The 19,939-nt window shown below is 40.4% G+C and overlaps 1 protein-coding gene across 1 annotated transcript; it reads left to right on the top strand.

The window, feature by feature from the left end:
- Nucleotides 1-7,503: 7,503 nt before the first annotated feature.
- Nucleotides 7,504-16,893, top strand: rflna (refilin A). Its single transcript, XM_078250206.1, has 4 exons — nucleotides 7,504-7,794; nucleotides 7,927-8,232; nucleotides 12,693-12,802; nucleotides 12,952-16,893. Exons 2-4 carry the CDS (start codon nucleotides 8,014-8,016, stop codon nucleotides 13,283-13,285), a joined length of 663 nt encoding a protein of 220 aa, XP_078106332.1. The 5' UTR covers nucleotides 7,504-7,794; nucleotides 7,927-8,013; the 3' UTR covers nucleotides 13,286-16,893.
- Nucleotides 16,894-19,939: the final 3,046 nt, after the last annotated feature.

The raw sequence follows: 19,939 nt of genomic DNA, 5'->3' as shown, positions 1-19,939 counted from the left end.
ATCATCAGCTATTACAGTGTAAGCACTTTAAGACTTTATGTCAACCTTTCAAAATAAAGGTTCATCACATTGGCTTAAGCATGCATGCAAACATAAACTAGAGCTTATGGTTTTTCACACACACACACACACACACACACACACACACACACACACACACACACACACACACACACACACACACACACACACACACACACACACACACACACACACACACACACAAACACTGAAGCTGGGGGAATTCCTTAAATAACATTCAGGCCAAAGCAGACATGGGTGGTCCACACTTGTCATTACATCCCTGCAGGCAAGAAGGCAAACACAAAGCACCATGGGAAACACAACCTTCTCTGATGGCAGAGCACTAGCGCTGCTCTGAGTCTGGCAGAAGACAAGTCGTGAACTCTGAGTGAAGCACAAATCACTTGGAGATGGACGTTTGCAGTACCAACCAGCCAAAGATCAAACTATTCCCCAGGGCAGAGGAAGAGAGGAAGCTTCACAGTGAAAACATATTGTCCAGAATAAATCCCTCTGACACTGAAGAGAAAGTCACAGCTTGTTTGTTTAACGGGGACTAAATTACTTTGGTCTAATTGTAGGGTATTAAATATTATGTTACTGTGGTGAGCTGCTGTCACAGTTGCTCTGATCTCAAATTGTTGCATTTGATTTTGTTCTTTCAACTACATGTGAACACGCAAACCCAAACCACAGTCCTGAGCAAACACACTGAGCAAACAGGCAGGGCTGTTGTCAGGACCCGAGAGTGGGTCTTGTTTACGCTTTAAAAGCACAGAGAGCAGGGCAAAGGGCAGGGCCTTTTCTCTCTACGTGTGGTGATGAATGCCTCTCAATGGAGATAAATGGGACAAGAAACATAAACAGCTCTTATCTCTTCGTCCTCTACCCCTGCCGTGACCTTTCTTGTCTTCTTTGACTCGCTCACATGGCTGTGTTTGCTCCCCTGCTGAGCCTGGCTCTTCCTGTGACCACTGTACACCTTGTTTAGTCAATAAATAACACAGAGAATCGACAAACTGACAAAGCCCAGATTGTATCTCAGTCAACATTTCTTTTTTTCTTAGGGTGGATACTGTTGACACTCCCACTCCCTGGTATTTGTCTGACAGATCTGTGACTCATGTGCACCAACCGTACCTAAACCAGCAACTGTCTGCGCACAAAGTTGATGTCTTTGACAAAGTTTTATGTGCTTACATGATCTCTGCATATTTACCCAAGCAGAGTAGATTCATATATAGATCCACACACTGAATCTGAGTATGTCAGTAAATACAGGCCACATAACTGGCTGTTACACATTAAACAAAACCCATTCTTGTGTTAACCTATTCACAGTTCACACAAAGCTGTGAGGAAGTGAAAATGTCAGAGGAAGCTGCGTGCAGGTGAATCACTGATTACAGCTGAGAGTGGATGAGCTGCTAGCATGCAAGGCCAACAGCTGTGGAGCCTCGGGGAGGTCTCAGTAAGGAGGTCACAGAGTGTGCTGGGCAGGCAGGTGATCTGTGGCAATGGTTTGGCAACTGTTAAAACTGTGGAAAACATGCAAACAACAACTTTGTCACCCCAAGACGCTCACGCTTATTCATGTGCAGCTCATGAAAATGCAGGCGACTTAAACTGGTACAAATTAAACTGGAATGCAGTGAAATGTAGTAACAGACAGAGGAGAAAATATACTCTTCCCTGATTTTCTGTGGCGTTTAAAGCCTTGATTTTAGGATAATTAATTTGCAAGATCCAAGACTCCAACCAATTCTTCTTTTACTCCATGAAATGTAGCATTATTTCCTACAAACAGGGAAGCAAGACTACAGGCATGATAGGAGCTCTGTCAGACTGTGCTTTGGCACGGCTAATGCTAGCATGCTAACACGCTCACAATGACAATGCTAACATGCTGATGTTAAGAAGGTAGGCCTATAATGTTTACCATGCACCATCTTAGTTTAGCATGTTAGCATGCTAACATTTGTTAATTAGCATTAAACACAGTACACCTGATGGGAAAGTTTTTTTAGTTTTAGTAGGCTACAAGTACTTATTTTTAAGATTCCAGTTAGTTAGCTAGTGTGGCCCACGTATTTGGTCCTCAAGCTTTGTTACTTGAACTTAATGCAGGGGTTTTTCTTTAATTGACTAGCCATTTGTATATGTCAGTCAGAAGATATTTCATTTCCACCCACTAGATACTAGTTTGAAATACTGTATCAGTTCAGCAAATAGTAATTTTTTAAACAAAATGTTATAAATTATTACTCCATGATTTTGCATGTCACTCTTAAAGCAATGTTAGGCTTGACCCGAAGTAAGGAGGCAGTAAATACATTTATCTAATGAGCATGGTCTTGAGTGACTCAATATACTTTGCAAACATGTCAAGAGTAATATCATCATAATAACCCAGTGAGCGATTTTATAGTCAGCCATTTAGAGTTCTTTTCAGATCTAACATGGTCTGGTGATGTTGTGATTGGTGGCAGCATTGGACCATCTATCTCCATAGAAAAGGAGATTGGGAGAGAAGGGAGGGAGGAGAAAAGGTTTGGTGGTGATTGAGAAGGAGTCTCCTTCATCCAGGCAGGGGTCTCCACACATTAAAACCAGATGCAGCCAGGCTCCAGAGAAGTGAGGTGCATTATGGATTGAACACTAAAGTCTGGATGGCATATTTTGAATCTGCCAGGCTCATCTATCATCAAGTCAAAGCATGTTCACAACTCTTTTCAAAGCAGGCCAAGACGAACAGAGCAGAGGTGTGCGGGTCACGTGAGCATGCTGAACAAGCGGCTAGTGTTTATGTGTACATTGTGTGAAAAGCAAAGTGGAGAATGGTCACCTATCTGCGAGATGGAGACGATTCATGGCTGGGAGTCTGAAGAAGAGCGCTGTGTGTGTGAAAACCACAGTGACGTCCCCATCGACTCAAAACAAGCTCCTTGCCAGGGTTGGCCTCTCTGTGGTTTGTTTACATTGAGAGCTATTCCAGACGGCACATGCACACGCCAACGTGCACGGCACACTGCACACCTCGAGAAAATGTATATATGTGTACCTCACACTGAAAACACAGACTTGAAAAATAGTTCTTGTGGCCGATATAAGTGTACTTTCTGTGTGTCTGTTTGTCTCACTCGCTCTCTTGCATGCAAACAAACACACACACGCACACACACCTGTATTACCCCCCCCCCCCACACACACACACACACACACACACCCTCTTTTCCAGACCCAGTTCGCACAGCTGGCTTGGCAACATTATGTGAATGCAGTGAGACTGAGCCAGAGAGTTCTGCAGATCAGGAATGTGTGTGTTTGTGTGTGACTGTCTCCATGTCTCTGTGTATGTGTGTGAATTTCTGCATCGATGCACACAAACATGTTTGTGTCTTTGTGTTTTTGTGTGTGTGTGTGTGTGTGTGTGTGTGTGTGTGTGTGTGTGTGTGTGTGTGTGTGTGTGTGTGTGTGTGTGTGTGTGTGTGGCAGGAGTGAGGGGGAAGGATGATGGAGCACTAAAAATGAATCATCAGCAGACGGCTTGGCTGTCCTCCCCCCTCTGTGTCTGCCTCAAAGCCCTGAAATCTCAAAGCTCTCAGGAACAGAATCCTGATTGCAGAACTCTTTAATCAACTCCCACATAATGGGGACGGTTGGGCTAATGGTAAAGGTGTCTGTTCTGTAATGTCCCGAATCTACCATCCATAATGGAAAGGTCATAGGTTTAATATACAGTGTCAGAGCATCTTCGCTGAATGAATGAAAAGGATAAAAAACGGTATGCAGACAGCCATCACAGTTTTTCAAATAATAATTCATCTCCCTGAACTTGTGATGGATTAGAGCACATGGAGGAAACATTAAGTGAGCCTGGTCAAAAATTCCGTTTGTTTGTAAAAACTCGGAGCTACAGTGAGTCTATGGCTAATTGAGTGAAACCAAGGTGATGGATGCACACCCCTGGTGTGCATGTACAGCAGAGTAAACGTGTGACCAAACCAACCTATGTGTAAAATACCAAATTAAAATGGCAGCATAGTCACTCTGGTCATTTTCAGAGCTTTCTGGGTTCGCCCTCAGTGAGGCTGCAATTGAGCAACTCTTGCTGTGTTGGCATGCTCACAGACATGCCTACACCCACAAACACTCATCATCTGTGTCCCAGTATTTTATGGCTAATCCGTACCAGATCTCAACACTAATCCCTTGAATGCCTGAGGATCAACATGATGGACTCTTTAAGGTGGACATGATGACACAAAAACACACCTGACACGGGGAACTCCAGTGAAACTCCCAGTGCCGCTCCACGGCCTACTGCTGCGGCTTCAAATAAATAACACAGAGGAGGGAAAACAATTCTCAGCAAACAACATTACAGCTCCACAAGCTTAACAGGCATGCAATTAAGTATATATTCCAGACAACAAAGGCAAACAGAGAGTTATCTTAGTTTTTATGAGGACTGAAAAAAGACAAAAAACATCACGCATGATTTCCTAGCAATCTGTGGTAATCACCATGGAGAGCTGGTGGACCATCAAAGATACAATCAACCACACACACATTCAGCTCTGTGCTGCTTTGCACTGGCTCCTATATATGCTCTGATTTTCCTTTTGGCATAGCTGCTGTTGGTAAGACTAACCGTATGAACAGAGAGCGCAGACATTACATGAAGGGAACCATCAACAAGGATTCACATATTTCTCCTCTGCATGCTGTAATGACTGCTGTCTGCTCATGTATTCACTCAGGTCTGTTTTGTCTGCTATGTGTGTGTGTGTGTGTGTGTGTGTGTGTGTGTGTGTGTGTGTGTGTGTGTGTGTGTGTGTGTGTGTGTGTGTGTGTGTGTGTGTGTGTGTGTGTGTGTGTGTGTGCGTGTGTGTGTGTGTGTGTGTGTGTGTGTGTGTGTACCATGCACACAGTTAGTAACCGGTGGATGCACAGCATTCCCACCCATCTCCACCCAGTCCTGAAATATACCAGGCAGGATGGTTGCAGACACACACACACACACACACACACACACACACACACACACACACACACACACACACGCACGCACACGCACCACACACACACACGCACACACACACATACTGTGTACACATAGGCCTTGTGAAAAATAACTGTAGTAATCCTTTAATAATCCTTTCAGTGATGACATTTTCTGAACCAAAACAAACTGCTCCACATAATGATTTCTTAAATGACTGAAACTAAACAACGGTTTTCATCAGGTTGGTTTTTTCTCACAGCAGGATTACATCTTATTAAAGTTAAATAACTTCTGGATAATTTCTGGATAACTTGTTCTCGACAGATTACAACAGGTTCTGGGTTTTACTAAGGGCAGTTATCCAGCTAATTTAAAACACTTTTGTAGTCATTAGATGAGCTCCAGGCCTGAATGAAAACATTTTAACAAATAATGTACGTGTTGATGCGCGTGGAACTAATATTAAGCATTATGCAGATGATACCGTTTTGTATAGCTGTGGAGCTTCTCTCTCAAATGCACTTCATAAACAGTCCGTCTGTAATATTTTGCAGTCCAAGCTCTTTCAACTTAAGCTTTTCTAATGCAATATGCAGACATTGTGGATATTCAGGAAGACAAGTTGTCATTTGATATGATGAATGTCGTTGTTTTAGGCAACATTTTAAAAACCTTTTTGGCCTGATTTTAGTATTGTCTGTTTTGAGTATTGTCATCAGTTTTAAGTATTGTTTTATCCATTGTCTGACTTTTTATCGATTGGTCTGCAACTTGTTATGCTGTAGTCTGGACCACGTCTGCTTTCAAGAAAGATTTCTAACCTCAATGGGACCTGCATAAAAGTTGAATTTAAAAATATATATATATTTACAAATGATGCTAGAAGTTCACCCAGGACACCATAATGTTGGACAGAACAACACGTTTCCAATTCTTAAAGTCTGAAAACATAATGTTTGTCCCATGGGTGGTGCTGGAGAAAAGGCCATGTTTTATGGCCAACAAAGTAGATTATGAGGAAATAGGAAACAACAAAGAGGTCCACAAAATACACAAAAGAGGTATAAGGAATAAAGGAGGAACAAATCAGAAACTAACTGCTAATTATGAACAGTAATACCAACTGATAATTAAGTAATCAAATTAACTTGACTAAATTATGAATAGTGATGGATGGAATATTGACTGATAATAATTAACTAGTTCATAGGAAAGGTGATAACTAACTGCTAAATAGTGACAAATATGTAATTAATATCTGATTGTTCTGATGAAGTGAAATGTTATTAACTCTTAATTACTAATTCATTTCTAATACTAATTCACTGCTAATTATGAATAGTTTTATCACTTCTAACTACTAATCAGTCATTATAATTAACAACCGCTAATTATGAACTGTGCCAAGTGACTAAAATGAATTACTGTTAATTATGAATAGTTGTATTACTATTATTACTTGCGGTGGGGGGGTGAATCAAAAATCGTAAGTATCGTGATTTTCTTGCGACGATTTTTTTTTTTAAACCAATGATTCACCTACATATTTTCTGTTTATACGGTACCGCTGACGGCGACTACATTAATTTGTTTCCAGCAAAACAGACTGAAAGCAAAAAATGCAGAAAATCTGTATTTCTTTACGAATGAAATAAATATCAGACTGACTGACATGATGTGCATTCTTTTTAAAGAACAATAAGTTTTTATAAATGTCTCATGATATATTTGTCTCTAGAAGTGTATTAGTCAACCTTTGTTTTTGTTGAAGAAGGAAAAGAAAAAAGCAATACTCAATACTATCGAATCGCAATACTTCTAGAAGCGCAATAAATAAATAAAAATCGCAATACAAATCGAATCAGCACCCATGTATCATGAAAGAATCAAATCGGGACAAAAGCACAGAGTCCCAGTCCTAATTATTACAGTATGTAATAACTTGCTGTTATGAGAAGTGGTATCTTATTAAAGCTATAGTGCATCGTTTTTGTCTCCCCCATGAGGAATTCTGTCAAACAAAACTGTCATGGCATCCACATGAAGCAAGGCTTCTGCTGCGTGCTAAAGATACGGAGAGAGTTGTGTGGAGCTGATAGTCTTAATTAGCTTTGTAGCAACTCATTTGGCAATGGATTGAATGTAACGGACGTCCATTAATATCATAAGTTCCGCACTAAAGCTTAATTTCCAATTATTAACTAATTCATAACTAAGTGCTAATTATAAATATTGACTTAACCAAACCAACAGCTCCAGCAGGTGTGGATATATGTCTGGCAATGCAAGACTAGGATTTGGGTAACTTGCTCAAGGGCACTTCAACAGATCATAAACACACAGTTACAGCAGAGCGAGGAGGACGTGCTCGCCCCTGTTGGTTGTACATGGAAGTTATCCAGATCATGAGGGCTGGACTGGATCCAGGTGCAAAAAAAAGCCTGGCTGGGTCATTAAGAAGGAGCTCTCCACTGGAGAACGCACACACACATACTCTCACACACTCAGTCACTCAGTCACACACACACAGTCAGAGCCGAGTAGAGGAGCTCTCCTCCTGATCGGTGCCAGACGCACGGTCGACTTTTTGTTTTTGCGCGAGTTTTACTACGTTTTAGTTAAGTTTTTTATTTTTTATTTTTTATTAAGAATAATACTTCACTTTGGTGTCAAGTTTGGATTTTCTTTAAATTTGTGGTTGATTTGTCACGACTCTTTGGAATATATTTCGGGATTAAAGGTGGATACTTCACGACGCGCAGGTACAGTAAAGTTAAAGGCTGGTAGAAATAAATGCTGAATTCATATCACTTTGTCCACAGTGTATGGGCAATGACTAAATGAATATCTCCTAATTTTTCTCTCCTCTTCGCTGCTTGAAAAATTTCGCCCAGGAGGATTGTTTCTTTTCAACGCAGGAGCGCGCAACTTGTCAGTGCGACTTCGTCTGGGGTGTTTCTTTGACTTGAGTCGTCCCAGAAATGGTGGGGCACCTACATTTACAAGCGATGGATGATAGCCTGAAAGGAAAGAACCGGGAAGGGCTGCTCGACAGTCCGGATTCGGGGTTGCCTCCCAGTCCCAGTCCGCCCTTCTGCTCACTCTCTCCGGGTCTGATCGAGTCGCGCTCCGGCAGCTGCACGACGCCCGTCGAAAGTCATCATGGATATTATAAAAAGGAAAGCAGAGAAGGCAAACTGGTAAGAAACACATCGCTGGATTTACTTATGATCTACTTATGATTTGAAACAAATTTGTAATCTGAAAGCAGCGACTCGGCTCTGTTTTATGTCCAGAGTTATTGTGCAGTCAGTCACTTCATTGACACACTGAATTAAAGGATACAAATACCTAATGGCTAAATAATGACGCTGCTGTGGGAGAAACTGAAAATCTGAGAGCATTTTAGTGTTTGGCCAGAAACAGATTTCACTTCAGTTACACTCACACATCTGGAAGCTCTCTCTCTCTCTCTCTCTCTCTCTCTCTCTCTCTCTCTCTCTCTCTCTCTCTCTCTGTCAGAAATTCCTTAGTTGCAAACTTGATGTTGCACTTGTGCTGAAGATGTCACTGGCCCTTAATAAGTTAGTAAAAATGTTTAGTGCTTCAGCTGGGCCCTGCCCCTGACTACATGGTGTCATAAGGGTCAGTGAGTTGATTAGGCCCACTTGGGTTTCCAAACTGGGGTCCAGGGACTCCCAGGGGTCCTTGCCAGGATTCCAGGGGCTCCCAGCAAGATGTCAGAAAGCGTTATAACACTTAGTTACTTCACTCAGTAGCGTGTATCAGAGTGAAGATGTGTACACTTTAAGCATGACTAGTGTGATCAGGTTTCTGTCTCACAACCTTCAAGATAGCCGGCAAAAATCATAAAGGTAATTGTCATGAAAAAGTTTGCGTTAGGCTTCTTCTTCTTCAGGGTCTGTCATGTCAGCCATATCGATTAGAAGGCTGAAGAATCTTAATGAAACACATAATACAGTAAGTCAGTTTTAGCTCTATAAGCCTCCAGCAGCAGGTCTGCGTCCTCTGTTGGAACCACTTTAACGGAACAAAAAGGCAAATTGGTTGTTTATTAGATCGGCATTTCTAAACCTATTTGGCTTGTGACCCTTTAAAGTGAAGCAATGTCCACAGCCCTTCTTCACATGTTGCACTAGTTTTTGACTGGCGGGCTATTTAAACAAAGAGTGATATTTTATTCTCAGATTGTTTCTTTTGAATAGTTTTCACTGTCCTTCCTGGGTAATCATCATGGTTTTTCTTATATCCCCTTGAGGACTGTCCCTGCCCCCAAGTTGGGAACCTACTGTATATACAAGATAGGTGTCTTATGTATAGAAGCTTCAGTATTTGTATTTCATAATTGTGACTCTGGTTTCTTAATATTAACTTGAGTTTAGACATTTGAAAAAATCTGTGAACATTGACACCAAAGTCACTAAATGTAAAGCTGAGATAGAATAGAAGTTAAAGTTAGAGGAAACAGAGAGAATACTGTAAAGTTGATTAATCTGAGTCTCAAAATGAATGAGAAATGAATGATTGCTTAAAGCGAAAAACGTACATCAGCATCTGGAAGCCAGGGTCCTGCTGGATTTATTAATGTTCAATTCACCATGTCTGGGGATGTGGTAGCAGTAGAACCAAAGTAGAAACAGGAGCTGTTTGATGTCAGTAATGGTCGTTGAAAAAACAGTCTCTGTTCATAATAACACTATTAGATATCTGTCTGAGTCTCAGCTCACATCAAACCACCGTGGACACCAGCAAGTCCATAAAGAGAGAACTGAAAATATTTAGAAAAACACAATAGTCTAACAATAGACCGAGAAAAGCCAAACAAAAGTTGTTTAAATTAACTTTTATTAATGTCTTTTTTAATTTTCTTGAATTAGTTCCTGAAGTCTTCAAATAGCTCTTGGGCATTAGGAATCTATCATAATTTAAACTTAAAAGGTGAAATTACATAATATTTCCAGCAATATGTACTTAACAACTGTACTTTGATTGCACCATTTAAACAGTCAGTGCACCCTAAGGCATTATGAGTACTTAATCAGCTGAGGACAGACATGATACTACATAGTCGATTATATTCATGGGAACTAAGATTTACAATAATTGAAATGAGGAGTGATTTTTGTCACACATGACAAGGCTGATATGATTGAAAATCATTTCCAGGTCACTCCCAGTTTCGAAAGCCTTAAGAACATGTCTGCGCAGGTCGGGGTGGCTTTTAAAGGAGGCCTCAGAAATGCAGTGCTGCATCCTGGGAGTTGCGTGACATTGGTTTGCTGAAGCCTGAAACAGAGAAGAAGAGATATCCTCTAATCCTCTGGAGGTTGAGATTAGTAGGACTGCTCTGCTTTGTGGTTTCCCTTTTAAAGATCAGTCCTGATAGGAGCGGATCCTGCTTTGAGATTTCTAATTCTGTCTGTGGGCCTGTGTGTATGGATCAAATCTCAAAAGTTTTCAATTTACATGTCTGTTAGCAGGACGAGGGGAGGCACACATGCTCGATTTTTCTTTTTCTTTTTCCAAATCTATTTATGTGTTGTTTTTCTATGCCACCTAAGAACAATCCTAAAGTTCTATTTTGGGGGGGGGGGTGCAGGGGCTTGTTAGAGCGGCTGCAGGTCATTGCATAAGAGTTTGATGACCTCTCACTTCTAAATTAAACGTGAAGTAACCCTCTGTTTTCGAACCTGGGTCAAATTTATGCAGATGTGGGATAATAAATACTTGCATGTCTTACCATATGAAAGTTAACAAGATGGACTAGATGCATGAACAATATGAGTGTGGTCTTGTAATCTTGGGCGTTTCAGAGCCGTATAAGGTTGTGTCCTGTTCAAGGACTAGACAGGAAGACAGACAGGAGACAGACTCTGATGACTTTTTCTAAATCTGCCTTACTGTGCGATACTGATGCTCTTACATTAATGGCCTTGAAAACACAGGAAGTAAAGTCAGTTCACTCCACCAAACAGCCAGCAGTTGGAAAAGTGTGTTTGAGTTGTCGTTTCCCTTAGCAGCTCTGCATTGTGCATTGTACATTGTGTGGGTTGCTCAGCTGCAGACTATTTTTCCTGGGCAGAAATGCTTCCGGGGGGGGGGGGCTTATGCTTTGCGAGCATATTGGGGGATCCACTGCCTGGAGGTGACCTACCCTCCATTCACCAGTGTTTGCTTTGCAGAAGTTGCCAGAACACACCGTAGAGAAACACCTGGGATGCTCTCCATGCCGGAGCAGCGGAGGTAAAGACAGTCACAAACTCATACCGTTTTTTTAGGTCATGAAGTTCCACCAGCAGGCGTGGCAAAACTAGCAGGTGTGCAAGTTCAGCTCCACCGTGTGTGTGGTGATGATCGTAGGCTGTAGGTAAGACGAGCTTCACACAGCGATCTGCTGTGTCCTTGGCCTGTTCCTGCTCGTCCCCTGTTGTGGCATGTGTGCTTAACTGCGGCCAAACCACAGCATGTGACAGCCTCTCCTGTGTAATGTGAGAGGTGTCAGAGTTGTGGTTGGGGTGCCATTTGGTCATTCAGATTGGCCAGAGACACACATGCAAAGAAAATAGTCAATTACAACCTTGCTCCACAGTGTGTGACAGGATCTGTGTTTCTGATTGGTGCAGCTCTGTTTGTCCCCTTATGGCTCCACTCAGAGTCAAAGGTCAGTACTAAAACAGACCTGGTTCCTACAGTTAGTTGAGTACAGTACATTTGTATCCCATCTGGTGTTGTGCACTGCAAACACATTTGATTAGATGAATCCATTAGTCAATGGAAAGAAAATTGAGGGAACACAAGGATTAGTTGCAGGCCTATAACTTAATATTTTGGTTTTAAAAATGATTTATGCCTCAGAAATTACCTCTCTATCTGTGCATGTGAATGTTGGTGAGCTGTGTGAAACAGTTCTAAAGGGTGAAGCAGGTGGAGTAGTGACAATGGCCAGATTAAGACCTGAGAAAGAGAGACACCCTCACACATGCATGCTGGATCACTTGAAGCCATAAAAATCATAATTTACATAAGAATGAAGAAATATGACAAAGGCACAGAATGTGTCTGTGATTAGAGACCGTCTTTCCGTTAGATAACTTGTTCCCATGAGATCTCCCTGTGGAGGCTGGCAGACCAAAAAGAGATTATCATGTTCTAACAGCATCATTCTGGCACTCAGCCCGGCTCCCAGCTGCTCCACAAACTCATATTAATATTAGTTTTGCATTTCTGTTACTACTGTAGGCCCAACATCTGTACGCCCACATTCACTCCATACGCAATCATAGGCTGTGGCCAGAATGAGATTTACCACCAACACTTAATTTGGCTGGACGCACACATAGTGTTATTATCTGAATTTAAATGCTGCCCTGACTGCTGTGCTTCTTGTCTAATTGTTGTTGTAGTAATAGTCGTGCCACGGGCAAGGCAAGTTCCAATAAGGGCGGATCAAGGAGCGTGTTTTCCTGGAGAGGGTGGGGACTGCAGTGTTTTAACTTTGGGTTGCTCGCTCTGCCGAAACCCCCAACCATGCTTTTGTTTGTTTTTACTTGAATGGACACGTTGGCAGGCTGGTTACAAACAGTTCAGTAGTTCATGGAGGTGTTTGTGAGATTGTGACTCTTGTGTTTCCTCTGCACAGCTGCCCTACCTGCTGCTGAACTCCACCGGCACAGACCCAAAGACTCGCATGCACCCCGTGTTCTTCGGAGAAAGCATCGAGGTCAACCCCAAACCAGAGCAGGAAATCAAGTAAGGGAACTTTGACACATAACGACAGAGTATTGGTTGCAACATGGAGCTCAGTTCACTTATTTTTATCAATATTCTCTTGTCAACACTGCCACCTAGTGATCAATTTTAGATGTGTTTCTAAAAAGTTGTCAACTTCTCCTTTCCAGGTGCAACTCCCAGGTCAAGTACGACTCCGACAAGCACTACCGGGACCGGGTCTACTGCGCCCCTGTTCCCACGCCCACTTCCTTTAGCGAGACAGTGGTGGCTGTGCGAAACTGCACTTGGAAGAGCTATAAGTCCCAGGTGTATCTGGAGCCGCGGCAGAAACCTATCAGCTACCAGAGCACCACCATTATCTACCCGAAACACGCCAAGAACACTTACCGTACCACGCTCAACTACAACGCCACAGGCTCCCGCCGCTGGTTTGTGTCCACAGTGCAGCTGGAATCGAGTGAGGATACTAGTCCCTGTATCATCTACACAGAGGACCTGTAGGGCCCAGACCACACAGGGAGAGGGCTACCTGGTGATCATCCTATTTGTTTTGGAGGACAAGGAACTTGGGAAGGCCTGCATTGAAAGGGAAATACTTCAAGTAATACCCGGAGCCCCTAAAAATCCTACTCTGTTCATCTATACTCGCCATGGAGGAAACTCTGGGAACCCTTTAGTGACATTTCCCCTGAGTGTTTTTAGACTTTCTACTGATGCAGTCTTTAAAAAAGGGAGTCTGTCCTCTGGCAGATTAAAGCTGCACTTCAATGGTTAATGTCTTATTTAATACAAGAGCTGACAAATTGGTGGCCTTTGCGTTCCTTCAGGTTGGATTGTAACCTCAGTGAAGGTAACGGACTGTAGACATCTGTGTATGTAGAGAAACGTCAAGATGACACGTGTGGTGGATTTCAGCCGAGCCTGCACAAACCCATTCACACCAATGCAAAGCTTTCTAATATGGCTCTGTTGCACTTGTTTTCTATATATTATAGTCTTCCCAGTGGACTTGGCTAGATGGGGGGGATTTCAGAACTGCATGAAAAATTGGACCAAAGATAGTTTGAACAGTTTATCTCTTTGTAATAACTCCACACACAGACATAACACTTGGTTTTGTTGTACAGTTTTAATTAACACACATTCAAACAGCAGCTTGTGTAGTTTGATCAAGCATTTAATTAAACTCAACTGCCAACATTGCCAGGTGTCTGTAGAATTACAGCTCACAGCACAACAAAAACAGACAGAGAATATTTGAAAAAGGGAGATAATAAATATTCAGCCGTGTTGGATCACTGCAGTTAAACACCTGTTAAACCTAATGTCTGTTGAACTTAATTTGAATACTTTGGTTAAGATAATATAGGAGTTAAGGGTGTTTACAGGTTTCCTAACAGGTTCTTGTTAGCTTGTTTGGCATCAATGAAGTTTAACAAAAACTTAATTATTATTTATTAAGAGTTGAACACTTAAAAGTTCAGTTAATCTATTCTGGCAGTCTGGAACCTCTCAGTTCATTTTAGAGTTTCAAGGAGGCATTATCATGGATGTATTGAGCTGTTATCAACGATGCAGACCAAAATGCCTCTGCACGCAACTGAATTGACCTACAATCAATCAGAGCAACGAAACAAGCAAGTTGGGGTGGTGCTTGGTCCGTTTTGAAGCAGGAAAAAAACAGCGGCCAGGTCACAGTAACAAAATCTTAATTCATAATTCATCAGCATCGCCTACTTTGACAGTTTGATCTGAGTTTCGTTTGCCTTGGTGCATTGCGCTGGACAGAGTATCCAAGTTACGTCCAGTTCCCATAGACTTACATGGCAAAAGAGGTCTGTAAATGGATATTTTTTTGTAAGCGCCACAACCCCTGTATAATGATTTGTTTCTCTATCAGAATTTGATCCATTCAGTCCGATAACATTTGGAAAGTCTAGATAGCCACACGATTAAATACTTTAACCCCCATTCAAGTTAGCGGAGGGCCAAACCAGAAGTAGCCGGCTTGGCCAGCGGAAGTCTCAAGTGTACCTTCTCTATGGGCTGCACAGTGCGGAAGCAGTGGCGATCATCCGGGTAATATTATACGCAGTTTTGGTTGAATGATGGCTTCATGCACCACTGAGCAACTGTCATAGGAATGAACTGGGTGCTGCCTCGAACGCTGGATGCAGTTCTTATAATACATCCATGCCAGTCAGTCATCATCATCTTACAGTTACAAGATGATTGAGAACAAACTGCATATTTTCAAGGCCTTTAAGACGGGTGGCAATTATTGTATGATTTAATTTTATTTTATTTTTTTTTACTTTGTTTTGAACCTGCTTTGGTGTCAAATGGTGGAACTTGTGCTAAGAAATTAGACAATCAGGGGAAAGTGTTTGACAGAGAAACACTTCTCCATCACAACCCCTGCAATGAACATAGTGTACTGATGCTGTGGCATTCACTTGTCTACTTTTCCATGAGAGTCAAACAACAAATACATGAGGTATTTCCAACTGCAATTTTCTGAATAGTTTACTGATACAAGGAATCAACTTTTCAACAGCCTTTCAAAAAAAGGCTAACACTGTTCTGGATTAGGTGGCACCAGCTATTCGTAAATCCATCTATAAGTTTGTGCATGAAGTAACTTGTTAAAAGTTAATGAATGTCTTAGTAACGACTTTCTAGGAAGCATCTGCAGCTCGGTCCAAGCTAAAGAAAATCAACAATGTAAACATCAAGTCCCTGTAGTGTCACAAAATTATAGTTTTACGTGGGAAAACGATATATTAAACTAAACTAGTAATCTTTTGTAAATGTAGGCAATACTTTGTTTTATTTGTTTATGTTAAAATAAGTGTTTTTCAATGTTAGTATTCATGCAATATCCGATTATGCTAACCTAGCTAACGGTATTAGTCTGACATCTGGTTAAGTAATTTTAGTCATGTTGTTACTTGCGAAATTAGATTAAAAATGTTCCCATGTGTCAGGTGAGATGTTTCAACCATATTACATTTTACCGCTTTTACTCTTCATTCTGAACGTATCATATATTTGCAAGCTAACGTTAGCTTTGTTAGTTGGTTCCGTTAGCCAACGTTATGTACAACGTTCAGTTACACCTGGCAGTTACTGGGAGAAATAACAACCAATCTCTTTATAAGAACAACTTTGTGTGATGCAACCCCTTTTAATTTAGTTACGTGAAAATCTTCACCAAGTAACAACTAGGCTTGAACTTACAAATAGCTGGTGCAACAGTGTTTTATGTTGTTTTCAGATATCAAAACATTGTCATATTGGGCAGTTTCCGATCCAAGGTAGCTTAAAAGCATCAAACCCCTCTGTAATTACCAGCATGTAAAAAGCGGAGCAGTGAAAACACATCATTTCCCTTTTGAAGATGTAAAATAGATTTTTATTGAGTGTTTTTATGACTTCTTTTTGTGTCTATATATATATATATATATATATATATATATATATATATATATTTAGATTATTGAACATGGCAAATATTGAAATTCAGACTTTACCTCAAATTTTCATAGGTATCAGTTTTACTTCATTACAAATGCGTTTAGCCGACTTTCAGTTTCTGTTTTGAACTTGCGGTCTCTATATTCTTTTTATAGTTACCCTTAGTTAAGGGTAGGGGAGTGCACGAAGCTGAGGTGGTGCATCATGGGTACTTGGTTTAAATGAGGGAACAGTAAGTAACAATACAAAGAGCACGACAAGAGGAGAAAAGTCAAAACCCTGTCCTTTACAAAAGAAACATTATAGATGAGGAAATTGTTCTGAAGATGGCTTTTTATACTCAACAATAAAGTTCTTGAAAAGATGAGAGTTTTTGGTATGTGTAGATGGTCTGAGAAAGTTGGTCGGTGTCAAGTTTAATATGTTGGTGGTTTTACGTGAGAAACTTTTGTTTCCTTACACTTGATTTTGTTACTGTAAAATAGTTTCCTCTTGTATATGTGGCATCGAGGCACTTCATAATTCTCTTTATATTTTTGTACGTCAATCATCGTTCTTGTTCTGATTAAAGAAAATAATTTAAAAAGATGTATATCCTAAGTGAATAAAAAAAAAAGCAATTTCCAAACCTTTCTGTTGTGTACATTTGTTGCTTCATTTTGGTCAGAGGACAATGTACAGTATTTGCCTGCTTAGCACAGGCTTCACGTTGCAGGTCTGAAAGAAAGAGTTAGTTCTCCAGACACAGAAAGGGACGGGTCACACACACACACACACACACACACACACGTTGATTCGGTTCCTGTGACTAAATCCAGACCCGGCCAGCAAATTTATGTCAGGAAACAGTTGTTCCTATTCAGCACTGCTCTCTCCTGTCCATAGACAGCAAACAAAGACACTTTTGGAGGCAACAGAATAAAATACTGTCATGTATACTTCCATATATTAGAAATGTATGTTGTAAATTAAGAAAGGAAGGCGAACTACAGTCTTAATTTCATAACATGGTCACTTTGTAGAGTTATGTAAGGAGGGGATCATAACAGACATGCAGTTTGCCCTTCATATGAGTAGACGATCACAGGCGAAGCATTCTCTCTCAGTATGCTAATACTGCCCCCTAGTGGTGCTTGAGCTTCTTTACTTTGGGCCTGTCAAATGTCCATGCACAATACTATGTTCTTGCTGTACCGGAGGCTGCGTTTTCAGGACCGCATTTCTAGTACCCTAGTTTTTCAAGGTTTAAAAGGTTCATTCCACCAAAAAGCTACTTTCTGACCAAATATTACGTTTTAAAAAATAAATAGATACTACTTTCTGTCTTGCAATACAAGAGTTGCATGTTGGGAAATTTATGCATATTAACAGGTCAAATAAACAGGTACTTTTTAAATGTATTTAAATTGAAAACAATATATTAAAACACATTTCTCAACCCACCCAACAAAGAAAAACAAAAGCAAGTAAATAGGTCAAAAAGTTTTTTTATTTTGTCATTTCCACATGAAATACAAACAGAATGACAGTTTTAATTATTTCTTGTCCGTCGTTTCTGTTCTTCACATAATTAATAATATAATAATTAATCATTAAGTAATGATTCCTGCGAGAGAGAGAGAGATTTTGACTTTTCCTGACCCTTCAATTTTGAAACCCACATTATGAAGGAGGTAACAGCACTACCTTTTAATTGAGTGGTCGACCTTTTCTCATTTGTTTTTCCAATTATCTGCAGAATTCCTCCACTTCACTGAAATAGTAAGTGGACAACATAATCGCTATATATGAAAATATTGGTAAAACTTAAAAAAATATGCATTCATTACTACTTCTTAATTAAGGTATTACCTAGTATAAGTAAATAGTTGATAAAGATTTCATAGCATTGTGTAAAAAAAAACAAACTGAAATATCTGTGATGATAAAGTGTCCCAGGTATAACAATGAACATTAAACATTTCACTTACATTGAAGACCAACCATAAAGACAGGCTTTTGTGCTGGCTATAATTAATTATTATAGTCATAAACTAACAAGTAACAAGTAGCTACAGGGGCGTAGCACAACATTCTGGGCCCTGGAGAAAGGCATTCTCTATGGCCCCCTTCCCACATCCACAGCTATTCATTCTAGCATCTTTTTGGTACTCGGTCCCCTTTCCACCCCCCGAGTAGCTAATATAATACACCTAGTTGGCCTCACCAAAGATAGCTAAAACATTACGTTTCATTAAAATACTTTAGGCTAATAGTTGCAAGCTATCATAAGCTATGATTGTAATGTTAGCTAGTTAACTTCAGCTAGACAGCTAACATTACTTTACTGTCCAACTCAAAACACCAACTGTTTTCACAGTTAGCATTAAACAAATAAAAAGAACGTTATTTATAATCAGTAATGTTACTCACACTTGGCTTGACGAGCTCTTCTTCCATTTTTAGTGGAAAATGAATCCCACTCGCTTTCTTTGCAAGACTAGCTCTAGTTAGGGTCATAGAATTAGAATCCTGAGTATGCGGTCCTGAAAGTGCAGCCTCTGGTGCTGCAGCAGGGCAAACTGAATAAAATAAAGTGGGAGAATGCAGAAATCCAATACAAACACACAGCAATAAATAACATGACGCTGAGACCATGAATGGCAATAAGCTTTTTATTTAAACATTAAGGCAGTGTCTTTTTTGTTTTCCATTTTTACACTGCTATCCACAAAGCTTGCTGGTGGGCATGTAGAATTTAACCATGTGAATATTTTTTATTTTTTTTGTAATACCAACCTTGAAGCAAGCCACATAAATATTTACATCTCTTCAGTTTTATATACAATCCTTGCTATTATACAGTGGGTTATAATAATAATAAAAAAAAATCATTATGCACAAAATGGTTGAACAATGTACTGTTTGTCAATACCCCCACCCCCCGTTTTGAGAGTCCAGGGAACACATCAGCAATCAACTTTTGTCTTTTGACGTTTCAAATGATTATTTTAGAATTGTGACATGATTGAAATCAAGCAAACTGTAAGAACAAAAAACAAATGGATGCATGTTAAAAAGTTCAGTATACTTTTAAAAACAACATTTTAGTCCGTCATCGGTTGAGAGAACAGCTGGATATGGCTTAGTCTGTTTACGGTCACATTCTTAAATTTCATCAGTGGATAAATGATATACACGCAAAGAGACCAATGTACAAAGCCTGGCTGTATTTTTGCCATGTCTGATGAAATTACAAACCCTCCATCAGTCTTGATAAAATAAAAAAAAAAATAAAAAAAAATAAAATAAAAAAATCACCTAAAACATGGCTAAGCTTTCTGCAGGTGCGGCATGCTGGATGCTTCACCGTTGACAGGTAGGATGAAGGAGGGAGAGGAGGTAGTCCTATAACAGTCATGTTTGTGAAAATCCACTGTGACAAAATGAACTAGAGATAGAGAGGTAAGCAAACCACTAAACAAGCTCACAATGCCATCGCTTCAAAGTGTTCAGTCTGGGGACAGAATTCGTAACTGGTTGCACAAAGCCACAAGCCGGAAACATTTCACATCATTTACACAGAGGGTGACCTTTAAAATACTGCCGTAAAGTGTGAGTACATGTCAACTGATGTTACATAAACTACCAGAATGCTTTTGAATGCCTTCCACTCGACTTCCTCTGACCGGTACAAGT

Source organism: Sander vitreus, chromosome 5 (assembly GCF_031162955.1).
Source record: "Sander vitreus isolate 19-12246 chromosome 5, sanVit1, whole genome shotgun sequence".
Lineage (NCBI taxonomy): Eukaryota > Metazoa > Chordata > Actinopteri > Perciformes > Percidae > Sander > Sander vitreus.
The sequence above is the reverse complement of the archived record's forward strand: the minus strand, read 5'-3'. Positions and strand labels throughout refer to the sequence as shown.

What these genes read in the sequence shown, in the direction of transcription:
- rflna (XM_078250206.1), top strand. Translation starts at nt 8,014, where the DNA reads ATGGTGGGGCACCTACATTTACAAGCGATGGATGATAGCCTGAAAGGA. An exon ending in AAAGCAGAGAAGGCAAACTG is followed by an intron (nt 8,233 to 12,692) that starts GTAAGAAACACA and finishes TCCTCTGCACAG; the next exon opens with CTGCCCTACCTGCTGCTGAA. An exon ending in AAACCAGAGCAGGAAATCAA is followed by an intron (nt 12,803 to 12,951) that starts GTAAGGGAACTT and finishes TCTCCTTTCCAG; the next exon opens with GTGCAACTCCCAGGTCAAGT.